Below are 17,876 nucleotides of genomic sequence, written 5' to 3'. Positions count from 1 at the left end.
CGACCAAAACTGCACACAAAACTCAAGGTGTGGTCTCACCAAGGCCCTGTATAACTGCAGCAAGACATCCTTGTTCCTGTACTCGAATCCTCTCGCTACGAAGGCCAGCATACCATTTGCCTTCTTAACCGCCTGCTGCACCTGCATGCTTACCTTCAGCAACTGGTGCACAAGGACACCCAGGTCTCGTTGCACTTCCCCTTCTCCCAATCTATTGCCGTTCAGATCCACGGATGCTGCCTGGTCTGTTGAATGTTTCCAGCATTTTCTGTTGTTGATCAGATTTCCAGCATCCACAGTATTTTGCGAGTTTAAGAAGCATTCACTATCACAGATAAAATTAAAACATAACGCTAGAAAATCACAGCTGGTAAGAGAACTGACCCGGTTAACCTATCCTGATCCGCCATCTGGGTCTAACGCCTCCCTGAAGAGATTGCCGGGGTCTCGGTGAATGTTTGAGGAGATCCTCTACCGGCATTGCTTATAAAGATGAAAAGCCCAAGCGCTTGGCTGCATTGGGTGCGGTCTTTGGTGTCAAAGGTCACCTCGCGCTGCTGCCAGTGGTTCCCGCTCGGGATCGCCGACACAAACCAAACCGTCTGGCGCTTCTGATTGGCCCGCTCCTTCGAGTGAAGTAACGCAATCTGAAAAGTAATTGGTTTAAAGCTGGAGTTTGTCCAATAGGAAATCTTTCTCTCTAATTCATCATTAGCATAACGGGATCTATATATTCGAGAGGCGGAGCGACTTCATTTGATTGAGTAGCAGGTTGTTTGAACTGATGGTAATTCTGGAGGCGGCGGGTATGGGCGGTGTGTCTCGCAAGGCGTTGAAGCAGTCGATTACTAAAATGATGAAAAAGAAAGTGCCCAAGAAGCGTAGAAAAATCCGCAAGCAGAGCTATTCCACGTACGTGTACGGGTGTTGACCCAGGTTCACCCCGCCACCCGGATCTCATCCAAGGCCATGAGTGTAATGAACTCCTTCGTTGTCGATATCTTTGAGTGCATCGCCTCCGAGGCCAAGCACCTCATTCACTACAACAAGCGGCAGACCATCTCGGCCAGGGAGATCCAGAGCTCCGTCCGCCTCATGCTGCCGGGGGAACTGGCCAAACACGCCGTCTCTGAAGGAATGAAAGCTGTTACCAAATATACCAACTCCATTTAGGCCGATCATGTAAAGTAATTAAAAAAAAACAACGGCCCTTTTAAGAGCCACACACAAGCAAAGAAGGGCTCTAAATTCAAGCAAAGGTGTTATATGGTGGACTGGGGGGGCAAGTAATGTTATCAATTAAAGTCTTAAAAATGGACACTAAAGATATTCCAATCGTACTGATGGGAGATGTTAACACAGCTGCATAAATTTATTTGGCGGACAAGACAATTCTGCCATTAATTTGCTGTGTCTGGCATTGCACATTCAGCACATTGGTCATGTCAGCCACGGGCTAAATATAGTTACAGATTCTACAGCACAGGAACAAACCATTTGCCCCAACTGGTCTATGCCGCTGTTTATGCTGCAATCGAGTCTCCTCCCACCCCTCTTCATCTCACCCCATCAGTATATCTTTCTATTCCCTTCTCCCTCATGTACTTATCTAGCTTTCCCTTAAATGCACCTATGCTACTCGTTTCAACTACTCCTAAATCGTACTTACTTCAAGATTAAAACGAATAATCGTTTCCCCGAGGGTGATGTCACAAATTATGATATTTCTGCTGTTTATAATAAGGCGCTTAAAATATTAGCCATGTTTTTTTTCAATTTTTTCTAGCTATTTCCTTACATGTAAAATCATACACCACAGGAGGAGGCTATTCGACCCATCGTGCCTGTGCCGGCTCTTTGAAAGCTATCTAATTAGTCCCACTCCTCTGCTCTTTTCCCCATAGCCCTGCAATTTTTTGTTTTCCTTTTCAAGTATTTATCCAATTCCCCATTGAATCTGCTTCCACCCTGCTTTCAAGAAGTGCGTTCCAGATCACAACAACTCGTTGCCTGAAGTAAAAATCTCATCTCTGGTTCTTTTGCCAAGATTCATCTCGTGAAGGCTACTTGGTTTCATTCCTCATGTGAAATTAAATCAAAAAGCTAATTTTTAAAACGTTGAACAGCATGCCCATTTGTGCAACTGTGCGTTCAATTCAGCTGTCTGGCAACAGCGTGCACTTTGAAATTGTGGTTCTCGTAGTTCGGAGCCAACACATGTGCCCGGGAAGTTGTTTGTAGGCAGGTTGTTATGGGTCGATATCAACAGAAACGTGTGTCAAATGATGAAATGTCTAGCTGCTGTGCATGGAGTCGCATCTGGTGGATTCTAACTCCACTTAAAACACTTCCCCGTCATTATAGGATGTCGAGTAGGCCGCTTCTGTGGGCATCCTTTGTGACCAAACGTTTGCCGGGAGCGTTCGCATCAGTTAACCTGCGGATAGTTTGTTAATTTCTCGACACTGCCGTTGAAGTCGGTGCGTGTTAGCAGCTAGCTGCTGTGGAATATTGAATGTGATTGGTGTGTGCTTAGCTCAACTCAAGACTCCAGCAGAAAAAAAGAGCAGGAAAAGTTGTGTTATACCCTGAATTTTGCAATTGTTATCTGTAAACGCCCAAGCTTCTCATGTCCTTCCACAACGCTTTATTAAGGCTCTATTAATTACATAAGAAAATCTGCAATCAGATAAAAGCCGTTTTTGGCAAGCTAACAATTTTAATTGACGATACTACATAGCAACAAAACTACTCTAATGGTATGTTAGTGTGACACCGACAAACGCACCGACCCTATTACCTGCTCTTCGGCCTTTTGGAAATCTGTAAGCAAAAAGTCGAATTATCATAGAGAGCCCGTGTGAGTGCATTGATCGTCACTGATTCAGTGACACATAGTTGTAGAACGATTTAGTTGCATGTTTTGGTGATTGGGCTAATGCAATATTAGGCACAACAAACACAGTAGTTGGTCCGTATCATTCAGGTGACTATCCGGATTTAATAATATGGCACTGTCTCAATCGCAGGACTAAATGGTAAATTAGAGGTTATATTGATGAAGTAAATGGTTTCGCGTACTTTTATAGGCGAGCCCTGTAGCTGCTGTTCGCCGCTCAAAGAAAGGGGAATTGCGAGAATTTGCTGAAGGCCTGGATTTGCATCAAAATAAAATCGGGTGAATATTAAGAATCCAAGTGGATTGCGAGTTCAGACAGGAGCGTTCTGTGTGGGATATCGGTGAGGCACTTCATGCTATTTTCTTTGCTGCTTTAGACAACGTGGAGAGACAGAGCTACACACAATGGCTCACAAGACTGCAATCTGCTGAATTCACCCAGGATTTAGGGGCAATGTGTGACGGCCTTTATATTGCCTTTCCTTTGAGAGTTATGGCAGAAACAAAATTAATGCAGACAACCACATGAGACGTGCAAAACGAATTTTAGAGGCTACGAAGAAAGGTGGAAGCGACAAGAAAGTCATCTGAAACGTGCCTCCCGTCTCGAATAGAAAGCGTGTTAATTTCAGCCAATAGCATTTCTTTCCAGTTGGATAAACCACACGAGATCTTCATGACTTGCCTTGGCTGCAGTAGAAAACGGCAGGGGACAGTGTGCAATATTCGATCCCAATTGCCCAATCGTCTTCCTTCTATTTGTAATAATATTGAGCGTTAAAATGATTAATAGCCTTACAATAGATAAAATAAAAACTGGAACAAGACGAAAAGTTAAGCGGCGTTTTTCTGCACCACCTCCAGGAACTGAATATTTCCTTTGTGTATGTTCTTACAGCTATTGAAAATCTATGTAGGGGAATGCTGCATTTATTACGCTTTTCTTGAAATGCTTTTATTTTTGTTTCACAATCCCTCAGACAAAAGCCTACAGTAAACGCAATCTGCTTACAGAAACAAAGTACTGCGGATGCTGGAAATCTGAAATGAAAACAGAAAATGCTGTAAACACTCAGCAGGTCAGGCAGCATCTGTGGAGAGAGAGAAAAACAGAGTTAACGTTTCAGATCATCGACCTGAAACGTTAATTTTGTTTCTCTCTCCACAAATGCTGTCTGACCTGCTGAGTTTTTCCAGCATTTTCTGTTTTTAATAACGCAAACTGCTTGTCAGTTTGGTGTATTTTCATTTTACAAGCTGGCATGCAGAAACTGGATTGGCAGCATGATTTTTGTTTCTGATATTTAGGGAACCAATTTCGGCCGCCCTGTGCCCCAAAAGTTTGCCCTTGGTCCATGAGACAAACCTAATTTGGGATGGGTAAAGACGCCGCTTCCTATTCGCTAAATATTTATAATGTGGCTATTTCTGCTGAGTTATAGACCAATCAGAAACAAATGAAAGTTATTCAACCAATGAGAAACAACCGCATCTCGATCTGGCTGAAAGGTATAAAATGAGAATTGCTCGGCAAATCGAGCGGCTCATTAGAGTCGCTGAGAGTTTGTTTAACAATGTCAGGTCGTGATAAAACTGGAGACAAAGAACGAGCCAAGTCCAAGACCCGCTCTTCTCGAGCCGGTCTGTAGTTCGCGGTCGGCCGCATCCACCGCCTGTTGCGCAGGGGCCACTACTCAGAGCGGGTGGGGGCCGGAGCCCCGTCTACCTGGCCGCCGTCCTCGAGTACCTGACCGCCGAGATCCTGGAGCTGGCCGGCAACGCGGCCCGCGACAACAAGACGACCCGCATCATCCCCCGCCACCTGCAGCTCGCCATCCGCAACGACGAGGAGCTCAACAAGCTGCTGGGCGGGGTCCTGCCCAACATCCAGGCCGTGCTGCTGCCCAAGAAAACCGGCCACCCCAGCAAGGCTTACATCTAAAGGACAAACATCAATAAATTGATTCAACGGACCACAAAGGCTCTTTTCAGAGCCACCCACCTCCTCTTTCTAAAGAACTTCAGCCAGATTCTCCACTTTAATTTGAATAACTTCAGAGATCAACCAGCGGACTTCCAGACGAAATGTTTCATCCCAGACTTTTTAGTTCTCATACTTCGTTAAAATGCTGTAAAAATTAATTACTGGCTGTAGGCACCCCTGGTCCTTAACATCAAGAAAACCAAAGAAATCATTGTGGACTTCAGGAAGTCTAAAGGCGGAAGTCACACCCCCATCCACATCAATGGGGCTGTGGTGGAAAGGGTGGACAGCTTTGAGTTCCTCGGAGTCCACATCATGGAAGACCTCTCCTGGTCCCTCAATACCTCCTCTCTGGTGAAGAAGGCCCAGCAGCACCCGTATTTCCTAAGGAGGCTGAAGGGATGTAACCTGTCACCCCGATCCTCTCTAACTTTTACCGCTGCACAATAGAGAGCATCCTGACAAACTGTATCACAGTATGGTATGGCAGCTGTAGCTACTATGACCGGAAAGCCCTGCAGCGGGTAGTCAAAACTGCCCAACGCATTACCGGCACCCGGCTACCGACCATAGAGCACATATACCATAAACGCTGTTTACGGAGGTCACGGTCCATCATCAAGGACCCTACCCACCCCAGCCACAGCCTGTTCGCCCTCCTGCCATCTGGGAGACGCTACAGATGCATTCGCACCCGTACGGCCAGGTTTAGGAACAGCTTCTTTCCCAGGGCTGTCATCCTACTGAACTCCACAAATAAACTCTAAAGCCTGCACATCTGCCAATGCACTTTATTATGGTTATGTTTATGTTAATGTATTACAAGCCAAATGTATGTTGAACGTTTAAATGTCTTAATCTAAATGTACACTCTCGGGAGCCGCAAGCCTACATTTCGTTGTATTGCACTTGTGCACTAACAATGACAATAAAAGTTGATTTGATTTGATTTGTTTTCAATGTAAAATCTGTTCTAAATTGAAATTCGTGGCCAACATTAAAAAGAAAAACAATCGAACGATTGCTACAATATTCAAAATTATTAAAGATTATTTGTTCCTTCAAGGAGTACCTGTCTCAATTCTTTGGAAGCAACGGGGGCTTTACATCCTTCCTAAAGTGGGATGCCCAGAATTGAAGAATACGCCAGCTGTGGCCTAATCAGTGATTTGTAATTGGTTAGTATAACTTTCATTCAGCCCGATTCAATCCCTTTTCTCCGCACCATCTCGGTTTTGCTCTTTCCGCAGATGCTGCCTGACCTGCTGAGTGTTTTCCAGCACTTGCTGGTTTTTTTTAAATTTGCCTGCGACACTTTACAGGCAAATGATGGTTTACATGTACCACAATGCTTCAAACTTAATATGCCAGGCGGAAAACAATTGGAATAAATGCAGGATATAAAAGAACACCAAACTAAATGCAAAGGATGTCTGCAAACTTGGGATACTTGACTGGAAACAATTGGGATAAATGCAGGATATAAATAAAATTGGGATAAATGCAGGATATAAATATTGAAATGTAAATATTGGGTTATTCAGGTTTCTCTGCATTATAGCTTTTCCCCAAAGGATTTAAGTGGCTCTTAAAAGAGCCGATTAGTTTCAAGTTTCCGTTCCTCAAATGAGCCAAGGCTGCCGGCGGCGGGAGGATTAGGCGCGCTCGCCACGGATGCGCCGGGCCAGGTGGATGTCCTTGGGCATGATGGTGACCCGCTTGGCGTGAATGGCGCACAGATTGGTGTCCTCGAAAAGCCCCATCAGGTAGGCTTCGCTGGCCTCCTGCAGGGCCATGACGGCCGAGGTCTGGAAACGCAGGTCGGTCTTGAAATCTTGCGCAATCTCGCGGACCAGGCGCTGGAAGGGCAGTTTGCGGATCAGCAGCTCGGTGGACTTCTGGTAGCGGCGGATCTCCCGCAGGGCCACGGTGCCGGGCCAGTAGCGGTGGGGCTTCTTCACCCCGCCCGTGGCCAAGGCGCTCTTGCGAACCGCCTTGGTGGCCAGCTGCTTGCGGGGAGCTTTGCCCCCGGTGGATTTGCGCGCTATCTGCTTCGTCCTTACCATTCTCCTCAAACTACTGCTGTTTCTCCAGGCTCCGGGCTGCGATTTTTATAGCATCCGCCGGCGAGCCGCGCCTTCTGATTGGCTGAAAAGCCAGCTAATCTCTGCCTCTGATTGGCGCGTTTTTCAATCCGCTCCAACTTCGGACACCAAAGAAAAAGGGAGGGGAAATTAACACCAACGAAAAAGGCGGCTTATAGAATAAAAGCACGTCTGTGAATCATACTCGTTATTGTTAAAATGATGGCCCTCTGTGGGACTGAATAACCACTGTTATTAAAATCATGGCATCTGTGGGATTGAATAATAATCATTATTGTTAAAATTATTGCATCTTTAGGATTGAATAATAATCGTTACAAATTATGGTATCTGGGACTGAATAATAATTAAAACTATGGCATCTGTGAGACTAAATAATAATGATTGTTGTTAATTGTGGTAAACCACTGTATTGTATATTGCCACCTCTGGGTGGCGCTGTGTATGGAGGCATGCCTCAGCTGACTCCACCCACCACTGTGTGGGTTTCGTTCAGACTTGTTCAGTCACTCACGAAGAAGCATGGTCTCTTCTTAGCTAATAAAAGCCTTATTCATCTCTTCTTTCGACTCATCATCTCTTCTTCGACTCATCACCTTTTATGAAGTAATTGATAAGCGTATCAATTTTATTAGCTAAAAGTTAAATGGCGATACCTGAGGAGCAACAACAGCAACGGATACAGCAGACATTGCTGAGAGCCCTCAGACCACCACGCCTGGACCTCGACCCTCAAGATGTGGGTGCACCAGCCAAGTTTGAACACTGGCTGAGCTGCTTTGAATCCTTCCTCGCAATCTCACAGGTTACAGAGGAGGATCACAAACTGAAAATTTTGACCGCCCAGGTGAGCCATCAAGTATATATGCTAATCCGGGACTCTAATACGTACGTGGCGGCCCTCGAGCTACTAAAAGGGCAATATACGCGCCCAGTGAACACAATTTACGCCCGACACCTCTTGGGATCCTGCAGGCAGCAACCGGGAGAATCGGTAGGGGCATTTGCACGGGCGCTACTGGCACTCTGCAGAGACTGCGATTGTAAAGCGGTAACGGCTGTGGAGCACGCGCAGGGACTCGCCTGTGATGCCTTCGTCAGGGGCCTCCAGTCAGACCACACCCGGCAGAGACTGCTAGAAAGCAAGGAACCCGACCTGAAGACGGCCATTGCCCTTGCGCTCTCGTTAGAGGAGGCCCACCGAAACCTCGAGGCATACCCCCGTAACGGCGCCGAGACATGGCAATCGAAACCGTGGGACACGGGACCGCCGCCCCCGGCACCAACCGCTGCAGCGACCCAACCGAGACAGCAGCCTCCGGTAAGAACTGCTTCGATGCCCAGTAACCAGGCCCAAAAATGCTATTTCTGTGGCCAGTTAAAACATCCCAGAGCGCACTGCCCAGTTAAGACAGCTACCTGCTCGGGCTGCGGGAAGAAAGGCCATTACGCTAACGCCTGCAAGGGGAAGCCAGCCAGCAGCGCAGCGTGCGGGCCGTGGGAGCAGCCATCTTATCCGCCATTTTGTGTACCCCCGGCCGCATGGCATCCGCCGCCATCGTATCCAACGCACTCAACCGCCATTTCATCACCGGAACCAACCACCGTCTCGGCGGATGACTATAGTGACTCACTAAGCCACATACTGGCCTCCGTGACGCTGGATCAAGGCCACCCTCACCATCTATCCAGCTCCATGATGGATATCGCGGTAAACGGCCGCGCCACCAGTTGCCTGATCGACAGCGGGAGCACAGAGAGTTTCGTCCACCCCGACACGGTACGTAGCCACTCCCTCACGATTCTGCCAACGCACCATCGCATTTCTATGGCGTCCAAGTCCCAGTCAATGGACATCAGCGGCTACTGTGTGGTGACCCTGTCAGTAGGGGGCACTGAATATCAAAAATTTAAACTGCTAGTCCTGCCCCGTCTTTGCGCTGCCGTCCTGCTAGGGTTGGATTTTCAGTGCCACCTTAAGAGTGTCACACTAGCATACGGTGGACCCCTCCCCCCACTCACAGTCTGCAACCAACAACTTTTAAATCGCCCGCTGCAAACCACCTGCAGCCTTTCCACATTAAAAGTCCCCCCCCCTCCCCTGTTCGCTAACCTCACCCGCGACTGTAAACCCATCGCTACCAAAAGCAGGCGGTACAGTGCCGGGGACAGAGCTTTTATCAGCTCTGAGGTGGAGCGGCTCTTGAAGGAGGGCATTATCGAAGGTAGCACTAGCCCCTGGCGAGCCCAGGTTGTAGTCGTTAAAACCACTGCAAAACGCCGCATGGTAATCGACTACAGCCAAACCATAAACCGGTACACCCAGCTGGACGCGTACCCCCTCCCTCGCATATCTGATATGGTCAATCAGATTGCGCAATACAAAGTATTCTCCACCATCGACCTTAAGTCAGCGTACCACCAGCTGCCCATCCGCCATGAGGACCGCCAGTATACTGCCTTCGAGGCAAACGGCCGCCTCTACCACTTCCTTAGGGTCCCCTTCGGCGTCACCAACGGGGTTTCGGTCTTCCAAAGGGAGATGGACCGAATGGTTGACCAGAACGCGCTGCGGGCAACCTTCCCCTATTTGGATAACGTCACCATCTGCGGCCACGACCAGCAGGACCACGACGTTAATCTAGCAAATTTCCTCCGTACGGCCCAACGGCTGAACCTAACGTACAATAAGGAAAAATGTATGTTTCACACCAAGCGCCTGGCCATCCTCGGCTGCGTGGTGGAGAACGGAGTCATCGGGCCCGACCCCGACAGAATGCGCCCCCTAATGGAGCTACCCCTTCCCCACTGCCAAAAAGCACTGAAGAGATGCCTGGGGTTTTTCTCCTACTACGCCCAGTGGGTGCCCCTCTATGCAGACAAAGCCAGGCCCCTCATCAAAGCCACCTCCTTCCCCCTGACACCAGAGGCGTGTGCAGCCTTCACTCTTATCAAGAACGATATCGCGAAGGCCGCAATGCACGCGGTGGATGAGTCCATCCCCTTCCAAGTGGAGAGCGATGCCTCCGACTTCGCCCTAGCCGCGACCCTTAACCAGGCAGGCAGACCCGTGGCCTTTTTCTCAAGGACCCTCCAGGGCCCCGAGACGAGACACTCCTCCGTCGAAAAGGAGGCCCAGGCTATTGTAGAAGCGGTGCGTCACTGGAGGCATTACCTGGCTGGGAAACGATTTACCCTGCTCACTGACCAGCGTTCAGTAGCTTTTATGTTTAATAATAAGCAGAGGGGTAAAATCAAGAACGACAAGATCTTGAGGTGGAGAATCGAACTCTCCACCTACAATTATGATATCTTGTATCGGCCAGGGAAACTCAATGAGCCCCCAGATGCCCTATCACGTGGTACATGCGCCAACGCGCAGAGTGATAGGCTGCAGTCCCTCCACAATGACCTCTGCCACCCGGGGGTCACCAGGTTTTTCCATTTTATCAAATCCCGTAACCTGCCCTACTCCATCGAGGAGGTCAGGACCATGACCAAGAGCTGCCAAATCTGCGCCGAGTGCAAACCGCACTTCTATAGGCCGGACAGAGCAAGCCTGATCAAGGCCACCCGCCCCTTCGAACGCCTGAGCGTCAATTTTAAAGGGCCCCTCCCCTCCGCTGACCGCAATGTGTACTTCCTCAACATAGTTGATGAGTACTCCCGTTTCCCCTTTGCCATCCCTTGCCCAGACATGACCAGTACCACGGTCATCAAGTGTCTGAATGACATCTTCGCTCTGTTCGGGTTCCCCAGCTATATACATAGCGACAGGGGCTCATCGTTCATGAGCGACGAACTTCGGCAGTACCTGCTAACAAGAGGTATCGCCACGAGCAGGACCACCAGTTACAACCCCCGGGGGAACGGCCAGGTGGAAAGGGAGAACGCGACGGTTTGGAAGGCAGTCCTCTTAGCACTAAAATCTAAGGGCCTTCCGACCTCCCGCTGGCAGGAGGTCCTCCCTGCAGCGCTTCACTCCATTCGGTCACTGCTTTGTACTGCCACTAATGCGACCCCTCATGAGAAAATGTTCGTTTTCCCCCGGAAGTCTACATCGGGAACCTCGCTACCGGCATGGTTGACTTCTCCTGGGCCCGTCCTACTGCGGAGGCACGTGAGGACGCGTAAAACGGACCCCCTGGTCGAGCGGGTGCACCTCCTACACGCCAACCCCCAGTATGCCTGGGTGACATACCCAGACGGGCGGGAGGACACGGTCTCCATACGAGATCTCGCACCCTCGGGTACCCCTGAATTACCACCGTTATCCCCCTTACCACCGTTATCCCCCTTACCACTGTTATCCCCCACCACCCCTCCCAACCCAACCCCTGCAGACGGCATGCCAAAGCCCCAGGAATCTTCGCCAACCACCCAGACACCAGACCCGACGTCGGATGCTGCAACACCACCGCCGCCACCACGACGATCAGGACGTCAGACAAGGCCTCCTGATAGACTTAACTTGTAGTACCCTTCACCCCGCCGGACTTCACATTAAACAAGGGGTGAATGTGGTAAACCACTGTATTGTATATTGCCACCTCTGGGTGGCGCTGTGTATGGAGGCATGCCTCAGCTGACTCCACCCACCACTGTGTGGGTTTCGTTCAGACTTGTTCAGTCACTCACGAAGAAGCATGGTCTCTTCTTAGCTAATAAAAGCCTTATTCATCTCTTCTTTCGACTCATCATCTCTTCTTCGACTCATCACCTTTTATGAAGTAATTGATAAGCGTATCATTAATATTGCATCTGTGGGATTGAATAATGATAATTATTGTTAAAATTATTGCCTCTGTGGGATTGAATAATAATCATTAATGTTAAAATTATTGCATCTGTGGGATTGAATAATCATTATTGTTAAAATTATTGCATCTGTGGGATTGAATAATCATCATTATTGTTAAAATTATTGCATCTATGGGATTGAATAATAATCGTTACAAATTATGGTATCTGGGACTGAATAACAATTAAAACTATGGCATCTGTGAGACTAACTAATAATCATTGCTAAAAATTGTCATCTGTGGGACTGAATAATCATTTTAATTACAATTATAGCGTCTGTGGGACTGAATAATCATTAAAATGGCATGAGACTGAATAATTCATTATTAAATTTGAATTATGGCAAATTGATCCTTTAAAATTACTGGTTCCAGATTTAATATCATTTTAGCTTGTCAGCGACCCGCTTCTAAATGAGTGTTGTACAAAACAGAGCAGTGACAATGCATCATTTTGTTATTGTTAAATTTCAATCTATTTTAAATTAACGATGTATTACAAAAACACACCACCAAAATCTGAACATACGACAAAAAAATGAAACGGTGAGGGTTAATTAAATAAAGGAAGATAAAACATTTTTAAAGAGTTTCATTTTTTATGCTGTCCATATTTCAAATGTCAACAGTCAAATGAAAATAAATAGTCCCTTCTGGATCTCGTGAGTGGCTCTGAAAAGAGCCTTTGGGTTGAGTTTTTGAGGTGGGAGGACCGAGAGGCTTTATTTGGAGCTGGTGTATTTGGTGACCGCTTTCGTCCCCTCCGAGACGGCGTGCTTGGCCAGTTCCCCGGGCAGCAGGAGGCGGACGGTGGTCTGGATCTCCCGGGAGGAGATGGTCTGGCGTTTGGTGTAATGGATCAGGCGGGAGGCCTCGCAGGCGATGCGCTCGAAGATGTCGGTGACGAACGAGTTGATGACACTCATAGCCGAGGCGGAAATGCCGGTATCGGGATGGACCTGCTTCAGCACCTTGTAGATGTAGATGCTGTAACTCTGCTTCCTGGTCTTCCTGCGCTTCTTGTCGCCTTTGGTCCGCTTCTTGGTGGCCGCTTTCTTCGGCCCCTTTTTCGGGGCGAGACCCTTGGACGCCGCTTCAGGCATGGTGAATGGACGCGAGAGTTCGTAATGGAGAGTCTCCCGGACGCGCTATTTAATAGCTAGGCGTATGCAAATGAGGAATCAGAAAGTGAAGGACTCCTACTGGTGAACCAGCGCATAAATATCTATTGTGAGTTAGGAATAAGGGGTGCCAACTGGCCAATCAGAGACGCTCATGGTGTTGCAGCTTGTTTCAGGCACGTGGGGGAGAGTCTCCACATGGCTGCAGCTTGAACAATATATTACAATAGCAAAATACTGCAGATGCTGGAAATCTGAAATAACAACAGAAAATGCTGGAAATACTTGATGAAGGGTCCCAGACCTGAAACGTTAACTCTGTTTCTCTCTCCACGGATGCTGCCTGGCCTGCTGAGTATTTCCAGCATTTTCTGTTGAAAGATATATTTTTGGTACCATAAGTTGCCCTGTTAAATTGCAGACTGCTTGCCCGACATTGATCCAGCTGAATGTTGGGAAGACTGAAGCCATCGTCTTCGGTCCCCGCACTAACTGCGTCCCCACGCCACCGACTCCCTCCCTCTCCCTGGGCAGCTGGCTGAGCCAGACTGTTCGCAAACGTGGTGTCATATTTGAACCCCCACCCCCCTCAGATGAGCTTCCGACCACATATCCACACCATCACTAAGGCCGCCTATTTCTGCCGCCGGTCCATCGCCCGACCCCGCCTCTGCCTCAGCTCATCTGCTGCTGAAACCCTCATCCATGCCTTTGTTACCTCTAGACTTGACTATTCCAAAGCACTCCTGGCCGGCCTCCCACATACTACCCAATGTAAACTTGAGGTCATCCAAAACTCTGCTGCCTGTGTCCGCACTTGCACCAAGTCCCGTTCGTCTATCACCCTTGTGCTCATTGACCTACATAGGCTCCCAGTTAAGCAACGCCTCGATTTTAAAAATCTCATCCTTGTTTTCAAATTCCTCCATGGCCTCGCACCGCCCCACCCCCCCGCCCCAACCTCCCCCCCGCCATCTCTGTAACCTCCTCCAGTCCCACAACCCTCTGCGATATCTTTGTTCCTCTAATTCTGGCCTCTTGAGCATCCCCGATTTTAATTGCTCCACCATTGGTGGCTGTGCCTTCAGCTGCCAAGGCCCTACGCTCTGGAATTCCCTGCCTAAACCTCTCCACCTCTCTACCCCTATTTCCTCCTTTCAGACGCTCCTTAAAACTTACCTCTCTGACCAAGCTGCCCTAAAATCTCCTTTTGTTGGTCGGTGTCAAATTTTGTCTTACAATGATCCTGTGAAACGCCTTGCGACATTTCACCACATTAAAGGCACGATATAAATACAAGTTGTTGTTGTTTTTATTAAGCCCCATTATGCCAAACTCAATTCATTATTAGTGTGGTGATCCTTGGGGACTTCAAAGTGATCAATAAGGCTGAACCAGTTAGAATTGAGAAACTAGGTAGGATAACCCCGGTGTAATTAGTGTGAAGGTGCAATTTAGGTTATACAATCAGAGAATGATGCAGCACAGAAGGAGGCCATTTGACCCATCGGCCTGTCATAGAGCCATAGAGTCATAGAGTTATACAGCACAGAAAGAGGCCCTTCGGCCCATCGTGTCCACGCTGGCCATCAAACCCTGTGTGTTCTAATCCCATTTTCCAGCACTTGGTCCGTAGCCTTGTATGCTATGGCGTTTCAAGTGCTCATCTAAATGCTTCTTGAATATTGTGCCGGCTCTTTGAAAGAACTATCCAATTAGTCCCACTCCCCTGCTCTTTCCCTATAGCCCTGCAACTTTCCCCCCTTCAAGTATATATCTAATTACCATTTGGAATTTATTATTGTATCTGCCTCCATCAGGCAGTGCATTCCAGATTACAACAACTCGCTGCGTAATAAAACATCCCCTCATCTCGCCCACTGGTTCTTTTGCCAATTACCTTAATCAAGAAAGTGACTGACTTTGTTCTAACTATACATTCCTAGACGGCTGACATTCATATTGGACAGCTGCGCAAAACTGACAATAGCAAATCAGCAGCCTGTCTCACACTCAGCGCTATGGGCATTTCCCCATTTTTTTAACTACTTCATGGGGTGTAATTGTACTTGGGCGGGGTACAAAACAGGTGATATTGCATTGGTCACTTGTTATATGCCCAGTTCCATTGACTTCAGTAGAATTAAGTATCAGGCGTGTTGTATAATGGTTGGCAAATGCGATTTCGCCCAGTTTGCATTCCTGGCCAAGTCCAGTTTCACCCTTATTGGCTTATTTAGCTGAAGGGAATTGCAGCTCATCCAAGACTGGTGTTGGACAAGCAGTATGACCACATAGGCAGTGAAGAGGTAGTGCGAGGTGGTGGAGTGGTTGTGCTGGGTGGTGGAGAGGTTGTGCTGGGTGGTGGAGAGGTTGTGTGAGGTGGTGGAGAGGTTGTGCTGGGTGGTGGAGAGGTTGTGCTGGGTGGTGGAGAGGTTGTGCTGGGTGGTGGAGAAGTTGTGCTGGGTGGTGGAGAGGTTGTGCTGGGTGGTGGAGAGGTTGTGCTTGGTGGTGGAGAGATTGTGCTGGGTGGAGAGGTTGTGCTGGGTGGTGGAGAGCTTGTGCTGGGTGGTGGAGAGGTTGTGCTGGGTGGAGAGGTTGTGCTGGGTGGTGGAGATGTTGTGCTGGGTGGTAGAGAGGCTGTGCTGGGTGGTGGAGAGGTTGTGCTGGGTGGTGGAGAGGTTGTGGGAGGTGGTGGAGAGATTGTGCTGGGTGGGGAGAGGTTGTGCAAGGTGGTGGAGAGGTTGTGCGAGGTGGTGGAGAGATTGTGCTGGGTGCCATCAGCGCAAATGCGGCAGCTGACCCCCATATCTTTGGATGATGTCACCAAGCGGCAGCCTGCAGGTGAAGAAGAGGAGAGGGTCAAGATGGATGCTCGGGGGCCTCCTCAGGTGATGGTGCGAGGATGGGAAGAGAAGCCATTGATAGAGATGCTGTGGCTGCATTCACAAAGGTCGGAGTAGAAACAATTGAGAGCTGTCCCCCTGAGCTGGACAATGGGGGCAAGCTGTTTTAGGACAATGATGGAACCTCAAAGGTTACAGAGAGATTGAGGAAGGTCAGGAGGGATAGAACGCCACAGTCACAATTACAGAGAATGGTGTTCATGACGTTTGTTAGGGCTGTTTGGGTGCTGTGAATTGTATTTCTGGACCAACCAACTTTACAATCCTTAAATTCAATGAAGTCTGTCCAGAAACCTCACTTCCAAAGACATTGAGGGTGAAATTGGACTTGGACATGCCACAAGCTCTATACCCTTAATATCAACTCCATCCCCTGCCCAGTCATTAGCTCAGGTGAATCAGACTTTTTGCAACCACAGCATCCTAGTCAACCCTTAGCTGAGCTTCCAACTGCATAATCTCTCCATCACAAAGACCATCTACTTCTACCTACATAACGCTGCCCACCTCTGACCCTGTCTCAGCCCATCTTCCACTGAAACTCCAATCTATTTCATTTGTCACCCCCATACATGACTATTCGAATGATCCCTTGGCTAGCCTCCAATCCCCCACCCTCCATAAACTTCAGCTCATCCAAAGTATGTCTGCCCATATCTTATTCCGCACTAAACCCCATTCACCCAGTCCTCACTGACCTACATTGACAACTGATCCCTCAACATCTCATATTTAAAATTCTCAGCCTGGTACTGCATCATCTAATGTGTGAAGATCCCAGGTGTCATCCCCTGTTCAGGTTCTGTTAGTTGCACTTGATGTGGAGTATTTTAAACCAACACTCGACACAAGGTTTTCAGATCGATATTCAAGTCGTCTTTATTACACCGGTGGGGAGACAATCTGCTCTGTCTTAGCCAGACTTCTCCAAATTGTTACAGCAAGCATTACATTTTTATACATCCAAATAAGCATGGTAGCCTCATGCACAATTCATTCCCGCAACCTGATTGGATCTTGGCCCACATGCACCTTCACGGATTGGGTTACATATCCTAAGGTAAACATGTGCAAGCTGCATACTCAATCAATCACTCAAACTGCTGAACGCTGATTAAAAAATAACTTGGAAGCATTGTGACCCAGATAACAAAACCATAAGGGCAGCTGAATTGCTAGACACCATGTCTCAACTGAATTTTTTTTAGTCTCAAAGGTCGGCTATCTTGACCACACCTTATGGATGTGGTCTTTCATGTCAGCAACTGCCTCTCTTACACCATTCTGTGAGCTGCCAGCGATGTTATTTTAACTCTTTCCCCACTTCACACTCAATCAGGACAACAGCCGTGGTGCTACAATTTGCCTGAGAGCGTCGCAAGGGTTCTACTTGAAATGTATTTTGGGGAGAATCAATCCAATTCCTAATGCCTATAAATTGACACAAAAGCACAAAAGTTTACATTTTCCTAGTTGCTGGTGGTGACGAAGCTCAACCATTAGATGTACATATTGGAAAATTGCAAGCGATATGCATTGGCGATGGGTGAGTATTCCGCGCTACTAGAATATACTCGGAAGATTACCCTAAATTGGCAGTCTCACTATTTCCGACTCCACTAGCTCAGCAGGTTTATCTAGTGAGTAGTGGAATCATATGGGCAAGAAGAGTCCAAAGGTTTAATCCCAGGTCTATGCTGACTTAATGGATCTCAACTGGTATTGTGGCTACAATTGACCTCACTACTACGGGGTTTGGGGGGCTGGAAATTGCTTCTGATCACTATCCAGCATATCCTACTGGAAAGTGCGTGTGTGTAGATGATGAGTAAACAGGATCAAGCTCAGTCGTGAGATACTCATGAGATGCCTCCACCCTCATCAGACAGCCAACCAACATTCATTATCAGGACGTGGATGATAAGCTGGATGACAACAAGTTTAACAAAAATTGTCACCCTCAAGTCATGAGGTTGGCAGTAGGGGTGGGGGGGGGGGCGGTTCTCTTGTGATTCTGGGGTGCCCAGTGTAAAATGGGATGCAAGGCAAACGCCAGCTA

The 17,876-nt window shown here is 48.1% G+C and overlaps 2 protein-coding genes and 2 pseudogenes across 2 annotated transcripts; 2 read left to right on the top strand and 2 right to left on the bottom strand.

The window, feature by feature from the left end:
- Positions 1-776: 776 nt before the first annotated feature.
- Positions 777-3,406, top strand: LOC147096074 (histone H2B type 1-A-like; annotated as a pseudogene).
- A 1,067-nt stretch (positions 3,407-4,473) lies between these two features.
- Positions 4,474-4,929, top strand: LOC147096073 (histone H2AX-like; annotated as a pseudogene).
- Positions 4,930-6,243: 1,314 nt separating this feature from the next.
- LOC147096072 (histone H3-like) lies at positions 6,244-6,949 on the bottom strand. Its single transcript, XM_085974077.1, has one exon. The coding sequence runs from the start codon at positions 6,947-6,949 to the stop codon at positions 6,539-6,541; it is 411 nt and encodes a 136-aa protein (XP_085830203.1). The 3' UTR covers positions 6,244-6,538.
- A 5,563-nt stretch (positions 6,950-12,512) lies between these two features.
- On the bottom strand, positions 12,513-12,893 carry LOC147096071 (histone H2B 8-like). Its single transcript, XM_085974076.1, has one exon. The coding sequence runs from the start codon at positions 12,891-12,893 to the stop codon at positions 12,513-12,515; it is 381 nt and encodes a 126-aa protein (XP_085830202.1).
- Between the last annotated feature and the right edge of the window lie 4,983 nt (positions 12,894-17,876).

The sequence above is a fragment of the Somniosus microcephalus genome, unplaced genomic scaffold (genome assembly GCF_052327205.1).
Source record: "Somniosus microcephalus isolate GS21.2 unplaced genomic scaffold, FLI_Smic_1.0 unresolved_chr1, whole genome shotgun sequence".
NCBI lineage: Eukaryota > Metazoa > Chordata > Chondrichthyes > Squaliformes > Somniosidae > Somniosus > Somniosus microcephalus.
The sequence above is the reverse complement of the archived record's forward strand: the minus strand, read 5'-3'. Positions and strand labels throughout refer to the sequence as shown.